This window comes from Dama dama, chromosome 26, assembly GCF_033118175.1.
Source record: "Dama dama isolate Ldn47 chromosome 26, ASM3311817v1, whole genome shotgun sequence".
In the NCBI taxonomy this organism is placed as follows: Eukaryota; Metazoa; Chordata; class Mammalia; order Artiodactyla; family Cervidae; genus Dama; species Dama dama.
The window spans coordinates 27,332,264-27,342,205 of record NC_083706.1 but is presented as its reverse complement, the minus strand read 5'-3'; the positions used below and the strand labels follow the sequence as shown (position 1 = coordinate 27,342,205).

The following is a 9,942-nucleotide window of genomic DNA, read 5'->3' as shown; positions in this document are numbered from 1 at the left end:
ATGTTTTGTTTCAGTGAATAATTCCCATTAGGGAGTTTTGATTGCAGTTTCCCCAGTATGAGGAATAAAGGAGACGATTGGCTTGGGGGAGTGGGAAGGTGATTAGCGTATCTCATATCAAGCCTTCTATATATTTTTCTTTGCGTGAGGTGTTGTAGAGGAACTGATTAAGCCCCAGGAGAGAAGTGGGGGAAATGCGCCTTCGGGAGTTCTTCTCCGGGAGAACGCGAGCGCCCTCTAGACTGTGTTTACGGACAGATTCTGGTGACGCAACTGCGGCCACTGCACCTCCACGGAGTGGGAGGCTAGGGGCCGGATTCCTCCCGGTGGGAGCACTATCTGAACCAAAGAAGGAGGCTGGCGACGGGAAGGAAGAACAGATGCAGCGTCGGAACAGTGGCCACAGGACAACCTAAAGCCCGTGCAGAGTTAGGCGCGCGTCACACAGTTTCCCCGGCTACCTCCCCCCTACCCCGTCCACCCGCCGCCGTGTGTCACTTTCCTGTTCGGAAGTCTTACTAGGTTTGCTGGGACAGAACAGGGGGCGCCTGCTCCACCCATCAGGTATCCGGTTGGAAGAAAAGCCAGTCTCAACAACTTGATTCTCCCCGTTAAATGATAAGTTTAGCAGACCGTCTGTCTCCAAAGGCTGTACATTAGGGGAGGGGGAGGGGTGAGCACATCAGAGGATGCCTTTCGGTTCCAACCACAAATCATATGGTTGTGTCTCTTCTCTATTCCACTTAGAGGCCTCTGACTTAAATTCCTCGTTCCTCCTGGAATGCGGGAAAGAGCGTCTCTGAGAGAAAATGAACCCTGTGCATGTGTTTTGAATTTTTTCTGCGCTGATTCGTGATGATAATCAGTCAGGTTACATTTCTTGTGTGTCTTGCTGGGGGTGTAATAAACCCAGGACACTGATGACTATAATTTTCTGGGTGATGTTGCAATGAAGGGAATAAAGTGGCCCAGTGATGAACTTTGCAGCTTGTTCCCTTCCTGTATGGAAATTGCCTTTATATAAAGTGGGTTCATAGCGAAGCTGGGACAGTCGCCTCCGAGTCATGCTCCCTTGTCATCCCAGCTTCCAGTCTTATCAGGCATATAGCAGGGAGGCTACTCTAGCCATAACTAAGCTCTACCTCCAGTCTCCAGAAAGGAATCCCCAATCTTCATATCCTAGGCAACCTGAGGAATGAAAGAGGAAGCTATAAAATCCCCTTTGAAAGGTTTGTCTGCTTTTATTACTATCATTTGGATGGAATGGGTAGAACAAAGATGTTGCAGAGGATTTGGGGTTACTTGGCATGGGGTGGGCACAGGAAGTAAGTCTCTGGAGGTTTCTTAATGTTTAAAAAACAAACTGGCAGAAACTTTGGTGCAGTTTGGTGTTTCTGGGCATTCTTCAAAATTTTGACTTTCTCAAAAGGGGAAGGAACTTCGTGGGAGCAGGCCCCAGGCTAGACTTGTTGAGGTGGAGCATGGGATATGGGGGCATGGGCAATCATAGAGTCATGTTATATGATGAATCCATGAAAGAGGAAGCAGAAATGGGCCAGTTTCTGTGATTTGGAGTTTTCTAAAAACCTTGCTTTGGGTTGGAAGTGTCCCTTTCAGGCAGTAGGTAAGTGCTTTTTAAAGAGTGGGTGCTTAAAAAAAATAAAGAGTGGGTGCTGAGCAAAATCTCCCGGCCAGTCTCCAGGATGTGTTGTTCTCTTCTGCCAGTTTGGGTCTGTTGTAACTTAACCAAGAAGCAGTTGAGGCTACAGATCACATTCAGGCAAACGAGGTGGTTGTGCCTGCAAAACAAATTCCTGCCCAAGACTAAAGAAACACCCCTTCACAGGCTATTCTTGGTGTGACAGCTGGTATTTTCGGAGTGTGTCAGATCCAGTAGGCAGCTTTTAAAATGGCAAGGCCGTTGGCAAGTAAGGGGTCATGGCAGGGCAGCCGCCGCAGACAGGCGCCCGACCCTGCGAACTTAGTAGCTTGCAGCCCCCTCCTGCTCCTGGCCCAGTCGCCCTGCTCCTGGCTTTCCTGCCGGCGCTGGCGCGAGTCCTCGCACCGGCGGTCAAGCTGCAGCTCCCAGGCATCTCGGAGCGGCGGGGTTACTGGAAGGCACCGCACGGCGGTTCTGCAGCGCTCCCCTCCCTCCGTTGCTTTCTGGAGCGGAGGAGGCGCCCGACTAATCTTTCGGGAGTCACAGTTACCAGGGACTCGAGAGAAAGAGCAAGGTGGTAAAACTCCAGGGTCTGCCTTGAATTAAATCGGAGGAGGGCTAGGGAAGACGCGTACAACCTAAGACCATGGGGTGCGACCTAGCGGAGTTCGGGGAGCGGGAGAACCCCGCGGTGCCGGCTCCGCACCAATCCGGGGTCACGGCAGGTCGGTCCCCTAAGTTGCCACCTCCTCACGTGTTCTTGCCATGGCGGGGATTAAAAATGCAAGGGGAAAAATTACATGCGGAAAGGACAGAATGTTCCCAAATATTACATTAGGAAAAAAAAAAAGTGAAATGCAGATTTTTTTCCCCCCTAGTGCAGAGACGAATTTTATTTCCGCCCCCTCCCCCCCACATTCCTGACCTCTCTCCCTCCCCCTTCCCTCTTTCTTTCCTTCCTTCCTCCTCTTCCAAGTTCTGGGATTTTTCAGCCTTGCTTGGCTTGGGCCAAAAGCACAAAAAAGGCGTTTTCGGAAGCGGCTCGGCGGTGCACAAGGGCCATTTGTTTGTTTTGGGACGCGGGGCAGGAAATCTTGCCCGGCCTGAGTCACGGCGGCTCCTTCAAGGAAACGTCAGTGTTCTCCTGTCGCCCCAGCCCGCTGCGCGCCCGGCCGCCGCTGCCCATGGGGGAGATGCAGGGCGCGCTGACCAGGGCCCGGCTCGAGTCCCTGCTCCGGCCCCGCCACAAAAAGAGGGCCGAGGCGCAGAAAAGGAGCGAGTCCTTCCTGCTGACCGGACTGGGTAAGCGCGGCTGCCGCCACGCGGGGGACTTGCCTTGCGCACTCCTCCACTAGTTGCTCGGATCGGGAAAGAGGGGCTGGGTATCTGGGGCTGCACTGGGGATGGGACCGGGGAAGGAGGGCGGCGGGAGCCAGGGGACCACGCTGACCCCGAAGATAAGAGCGTGCGGGGCCGCCCTCCCCCGGCGCTGCCGCTCTGCGCCTGAGATAACTATTGATGGTGCGCTGCACGCCCGGCGAGGGCTCGGGAGACTGCCTTGCGAATTACGGGAGAGGATCAGAGTCGGCGCCGGGGCAGGGGGTGTATCCGAACTTAGGGTTTGAGAAACCAGAGCGGGCGCAGAGCCACCCCGATCGCCGCGCACCGGGCAGAAACCGCTCTGATTTCCTGATCTGCCGCGACTCTGATTTCCTCGCAAGGCGGAATAAATGAGAAAGGTGGAAAATTACCCCGGCTGCTCCCTCCCTCCCACCCCCTCCGCCTGCGGTTTTCCCAGTCTCCGGCCCGGGAGCAGAGGGAGGCGGATGACAGTCCCGGGCCGGGCCCTCCCGGGGCGGTCCCCGAGCCCCCCAACCCCTGCTCCCGGCTGGACCTCTCTTCTGGGGCGGAACGGCCCGCCGCCGGCCCCTTTGCCGCCAGTCACGCCGCGCAGAGTCTGGGGGCGGGGCCGAGGGCGGGGCCGGACTGCGCCGCTGACTCTTTGTCGCGTGGGTCCCGCCCCCGCGGCGGCACAACGCTTATAAGGCTGGAGACCGGGCCTGAGCGCAGCGTTGGCTGAGCCGGTCTCCCTTTTGTAAGGAGTCCCCGTGCTCTCTCTGGCGATGACGGTGAAAACCGAGGCTGCTAGAGACACCCTTACTTACTCCAGAATGAGAGGCATGGTAGCAATTCTCATCGGTGAGTGTAGGGATACGACTGAACTTCTAGGTTATTTCTAGGTTACGCGAAGTGGAAGTTTTTGAATGCCCAGGATCAGATTAGTGTGTGTGGCGTTGGATTTACAAAGCCTTTGTCTAAACGTTTCTCCTCTCTAATTCACAGCTTTCATGAAACAGAGAAGGATGGGCCTGAATGACTTTATTCAGAAGATTGCCAATAACTCCTATGCATGCAAACAGTAAGTTTCGGGGGGGAATTGGGGGAAATATAAATAAGTAGTGAAGTTTCCATTTACCAGCAGTAAAGATACACTTCCCATTAATATATTGATCAGGAAGCCAAAGACTTCCCGCGGGTGGGGATCCCTTTTCTCTTTAAATTCTAATTATCGAAGACATTTAAAACATTAAAATTAATTTGCTGATTTGGCTTGCACTAGAGATGCAAGATAAAATTTTCATGTTTTCCCCATTCACCTCCTCTCTCCTTGAAGAACAACCCCCATTTCTGTGTTTTAGTGGGTTTATTATTTTAGCTATTAGTTTCTTTAACAGTAATTGATTCGGGTTTTTAAACACTGAATCCTCCGGAGAAGTTGAGCCAGAAATTCACTGTTGGTGTTGTCTGCCCCCTTGTGGCGAGTTTGTATGTTCTGAATTGTTCCTTTCCTCTTTGCAGTCCTGAAGTTCAGTCCATTTTGAAAATCTCCCCACCTCAGGAGCCTGAGCTTATGAATGCCAACCCTTCTCCTCCAGTAAGTGTTCTCTATTCGTGAAACATCAATGGAGGGATCTTAAAAATGAGTCAGTATCCCTACGTGGATGAATTTAAATAGCATTTTAGTTAGTATCAAGGCAGGAATGCCTTGTTAGTTCATAGCAGACAACTGACATAAGCACTTAAGTATGAATCAGTGAAGCATTTTGAAAGGCGTATTTCATAAAAGTGTTATCTGCTTAAGAACAGCATGATTGTGTACAATTTCCATAGTCTGTTTTGCAATATGCACATGTATGGACAAAAGGTATTTTGAAATGTGTTTATAGATGTCTGGGGACCTGCCTAGTCATTTGCAGATATCCCATCTCTTACATTGCCTGTACTTTACTATCACAATCTTCCTTTGAAGCAAGGAAAAGATTAAAGGAAAATCTTTTATTTTCCAGCCAAGTCCGTCTCAGCAAATCAACCTGGGCCCATCATCCAATCCTCATGCTAAACCGTCTGACTTTCACTTCTTGAAAGTAATTGGAAAAGGCAGTTTTGGAAAGGTAATTTCATGTCTGAAGCTCTTGTTGTTTATAGTCTTTCATATGCTAATTCTACATTTTCCCTGGATGTGAACAGGAAAATGATTTCTAATTTAAATTTCAGGTTCTCCTGGCAAGACACAAAGCAGAAGAAGTATTCTATGCAGTTAAAGTTTTACAAAAGAAGGCAATCCTGAAAAAGAAGGAGGTATGAGCTGGGCTTGGAGATAAGACGGTCACTAAACATTACACTGGGATCTTGGTGCCAAGTTGAAATTTGCCACCGAATCTTCATTGTCCTTTTTCTAGGAAAAGCATATTATGTCGGAGCGGAATGTTCTCCTGAAGAACGTGAAACACCCTTTTCTGGTGGGCCTTCACTTCTCCTTCCAGACGGCCGACAAACTGTACTTCGTCCTGGACTACATTAACGGTGGAGAGGTGAGCGGAGGGGGTGGGAACCGATGGGTGTCTGTGCGTGGCCCACTTCAGACAAGTTTGTAAAAGATAGTTAGGAGGAAAGTTAACAGCATTAGCATTTCCCTTAACCTGCCGGCATTCAGATAGTTAATGGACTATTTAGGGCTGCTTCCTGCCATTGTCTTCTTTAGTTATGTATATGTCAAGCCTGGTTCAATGCATTGTCCTCTGGCTTGGCAACCGGGGCTAACACTGTTCTGTCTTCTGCAGTTGTTCTACCATCTCCAGAGGGAGCGATGCTTCCTGGAACCTCGGGCTCGATTCTATGCTGCTGAAATAGCCAGTGCCTTGGGTTACCTGCACTCTCTGAACATCGTTTATAGGTGAGTTGAAGAGCTCTTAAGGTGCCCTTCTGGTATAAAGGAGACCATAGCCCAGGCTTTGACAGCACCTTAAAATAATTTGTGTTTAGGCATAACTTGTTCACCTAAAACCAGATCTCCAGCATGTGACTGGTCTTGACTCCTTCCACTAGGCAACTAGCCAATACGGATTGTGCCTAATTCAGGATAGATTAACAGAACAAGGACTCCCTTTTAGATTTACTAACACAACTACAGTGAATATAAAGTGCTTCTAACAGCCCTAGCAATGATCTTTACAGAGAATTACTCATGCTGTGAAATTAATTTATGTGATTACTTTTTTTTTTTTTTCAAACAGAGACTTAAAACCAGAGAATATTTTGCTAGATTCACAAGGACACATTGTCCTTACTGACTTTGGACTCTGCAAGGAGAACATTGAACACAATGGCACGACTTCCACCTTCTGCGGCACGCCCGAGGTAGGCACACTCTTGATTTGGTGCCTGGTCTTCCCACTCCTCCAGGAAGAGATCATTGCACTAGTGCCTTTAACTACTGAAAGAGTATTCTTAGAAGTGTTCTAGTCCAGTTCAGTGCAAGTAAAATGCATTTACTCTTGGAGGCACGAGAAATTCCAAAGCCTCATGTTGCTTTAATAAAAATGAGCTGTTGATAAGATCCATGATCATAGAAGGTTTCTAAATTCTCAAGATAGCTGAGGGGTACCCACTAGCTTTCTAAATATCAGGACATATAAGTGGACAGTCAGCCTCAAAGGCATCACTTTTATCAGGAAGTAGTCTAGAGAAATATATCCTCCAAGTAGACCCAGTGTGTCTCGGCCCTTTGAAGACGCACCCCTGGTCTTGGCGGTGCCTGGATTCGGGGGCACTAAGCTCTCTTTTCCTGGTCTTTCAGTATCTGGCGCCTGAGGTGCTTCATAAGCAGCCCTATGATAGAACGGTGGACTGGTGGTGCCTGGGGGCCGTCTTATACGAGATGCTGTATGGCCTGGTGAGTAGCCCATTGAGAATCAGAGAATATTGCCCTGGGTGGATACATTTCTCCCTCCATACTCATCTGGGCACACAAACCCCTTTGCAGACTTGATCCTCATGTCTTGCCCTTTATCAGTAAGCTTAACAGATGCTGATGTGACGGGGTGTATTGGCTAAATTATAGGTGTCTTAGGATAAACCCTTACCTAGTGGGTTTTTCTTTTGTAAGTTCACACTTGACTAGGTTTGACCACACTTCACATATTTGAGAGTGAAAAGCATGGCTTATTAGCATCTACCCCGCCCCCCATCAGAGAGGCAAAATATAGCCACTGAAAAATCCAGGGCAAAGAAAACCTCTCAAGTGATAGATTTTGTCAAATCCAGCTTCATGCATTCCGGTCTGAGTCTTTATTGGTAATGAGTGCTCTCCAGGACTTCCAGTTGACTAGTAAGTGATCCTCCCCCTTCTTTCAGCCTCCCTTTTATAGCCGAAACACAGCTGAGATGTACGACAACATTCTGAACAAGCCCCTCCAGTTGAAGCCAAATATTACAAACTCTGCAAGACACGTCCTAGAAGGGCTCCTGCAGAAGGACAGGACAAAGAGGCTGGGTGCCAAGGATGACTTTGTGAGTCATTTTCCTGTCCTCCTGGGCTGTCTGGGTAGAGCACTAGACCTTACTGCCCTTCTTAAATTTCAGGCATCTAAGTTCATGTTTCCTTCTCAACAGATGGAGATTAAGAATCATGTCTTCTTCTCCCTAATTAACTGGGAAGATCTCATTAATAAGAAGATTACTCCCCCTTTCAACCCAAATGTGGTGAGTAGCTCTCAGGCATGGATAGAAACCCAGAGTCAGAGTTGATGGCATTGGTGGGGGTGGGGAGCCCCCCAAGGAATCAATTGGCAGATATTTTACTCATCAATCATTATTTTACCCACAGAAGAAGTAGAACTTCTATCTCAATGAAGCTCATATAATTTTTCAGCACATTTATAAATTAAAGTAGCGAAAGACAGAAAGAAAACATGACCTTCGTTGCTTACACTTTACGTGGCCTGTGGGTTTTGTGCTTGAAATGGGTTGTGATGGTCTCTGTGTAGTGCCTAAAGCTTGCACGAGAATCTCCCTGCCTTATCTGCACTGTGAATTCTTGACATGGAGCATGTTTTGTTTTGTTTTGTTTTCCTCTTCCTGCAACAGAGCGGACCCAGCGACCTGCGGCATTTTGATCCTGAGTTCACCGAGGAGCCGGTCCCCAACTCCATCGGCCGGTCCCCGGACAGCCTCCTCCTCACGGCCAGCGTCAAGGAAGCGGCTGAGGCCTTTCTGGGCTTTTCCTATGCACCTCCCACGGACTCTTTCCTCTGAACGGTCTTAGGGTTGGCTGCAAAGGATTTTCTTAGTTAACCTTTTGGCAGAGCTGCCAGCTGACAGGACATCTTAAAAGAGAATTTGCACATCCCTGGAAGCTTGCACATCTTGGCAGTCTTATTGCACACTGTTTGCTGGAAGCTTTTCGAAGAGCACATCCTCCTCAGTGAGCTTGTGAGAGTCTCCTCTTTATTCTTCCTTCCATTGTGGTGCTATCTCTGAAATGAGCAGTAGAGGGCCGCCCGAGACAGATGCAGTGGTCTCACTGGCTGTTCTGAGAAGGAGCTTCTGGAGGTCTGTCTGGGCCACGATAACGAATCTTATGAAATGTGCCTTTTCTGATGAGATCGTGTTAGCTCCAAAGCTTTTTCTGTTGCCGAGTGTTTTCGTTCTCTGTTTCTCCTTGTGGACTCCTGTGTGATCCGCCGTATGAGTGTGGTATGCTTGCTCACAGAAGGACTCAGTTATAAGCATCAATGTGACACTTGCAGAACACTACAACGTGGGACATTGTTTGTTTCTTCCATATTTGGAAGATAAATTTATGTGTAGACTGTTTTTTTTTTTTGTAAGATATACTTAATAACTAAAATTTATTGAAAATGGTCTTGCAATGACTTGTATCCAGATGCTTAAAGAAAGCATTGCTGCTACAAATATTTCTATTTTTAGAAAGGGTTTTTATGGACCAATGCCCCAGTTGTCAGTCAGAGCCTGGTGTTTTCATTGTTTAAAATGTCACCTATAAAATGGGCATTATTTATGTTGTGTTTTTTTTTTTGCATTCCTGATAATTGTATGTATTGTATAAAGAAAGTCTGTACATTGGGTTATAACACTAGTATATTTAAACTTACAGGCTTATTTGTAATGTAAACCACCATTTTAATGTACTGTAATTAACATGGTTATAATATGTACAATTCTTCTCTCCCTACCACACACCTTTTTGTGTGTGATAAACCAACTTTGGTTTGCAATAAAACCTTGAAAAATATTTACAGAAATGTATCATGTGTGTTATTTTGTATATTTCAGTTAAGGGAACAATAGTAGATCCACTTAAAATAGAAAACCAGGGAAATGCTGCTGTGATTAACAGTGGCTTGCTTCCTCCAGAAGCATCAGCTTCTGACTTCAGAAGAAAATAGGGCAGTCTTAAAGTCTTATTTATTTATTTTTTTTTCAGGCCACACTGTGTGGTTTGCAGGATCTTAGTTCCCCAACTAGGGGTCAAACCCATGCCCCTGGCAGTGGAAGCTCTTGAGTCCTAACTACTGGACCACCAGGGAATTCCCTAAAGCCAATTTCTATCTGGGGACTTTACCAACATTTTATGATGTGAGTCATTTTCCAAAAATCCATCCAAACAAATTCGTGTTCATTTAACTGCCTCAAGGACAGTCATGAAATAATGTTCCCTATGTTTATTGCCTGCCCTGTGAAGTTGGCTGCTTGTCCTGACCTTTGACTTGTCTGAAGTAACAGGTAATTCTTTAACAAGTACTTGAGTGCCTTCACTGGGCCAGGCTCTATTCTAAGTACTGGAGATAAAGCAAGACACACCTCTGCCCTTACAGAGCCTGATGGGAAAGGCTGACTTGATCAATAAAGCAGTTTGTTGAAATGTAAATCTGGATAATAGTCTGCAAGTCTAGGAGAATGCCACTAAAGAGGATGAGGAT

General features: G+C 47.4%; 1 protein-coding gene across 3 annotated transcripts; it reads left to right on the top strand.

Moving 5' to 3' along the window:
• Nucleotides 1-1,047: 1,047 nt before the first annotated feature.
• On the top strand, nucleotides 1,048-9,254 carry SGK1 (serum/glucocorticoid regulated kinase 1). 3 transcript variants are annotated; one of them, XM_061130586.1, is made up of 12 exons: nucleotides 1,048-1,229; nucleotides 4,004-4,079; nucleotides 4,520-4,595; nucleotides 5,008-5,112; nucleotides 5,216-5,299; nucleotides 5,401-5,532; nucleotides 5,782-5,894; nucleotides 6,235-6,358; nucleotides 6,798-6,893; nucleotides 7,355-7,510; nucleotides 7,613-7,702; nucleotides 8,087-9,254. In XM_061130586.1, the coding sequence occupies exons 1-12, from the start codon at nucleotides 1,196-1,198 to the stop codon at nucleotides 8,252-8,254; spliced, it is 1,254 nt and encodes a 417-aa protein (XP_060986569.1). In that variant the 5' UTR covers nucleotides 1,048-1,195; the 3' UTR covers nucleotides 8,255-9,254. The 3 variants fall into 3 exon arrangements, with proteins under 3 accessions (XP_060986569.1, XP_060986567.1, XP_060986568.1); XM_061130584.1 differs by lacking the exon at nucleotides 1,048-1,229 and adding an exon at nucleotides 2,799-2,962; XM_061130585.1 differs by lacking the exon at nucleotides 1,048-1,229 and adding an exon at nucleotides 3,702-3,859.
• Nucleotides 9,255-9,942: the final 688 nt, after the last annotated feature.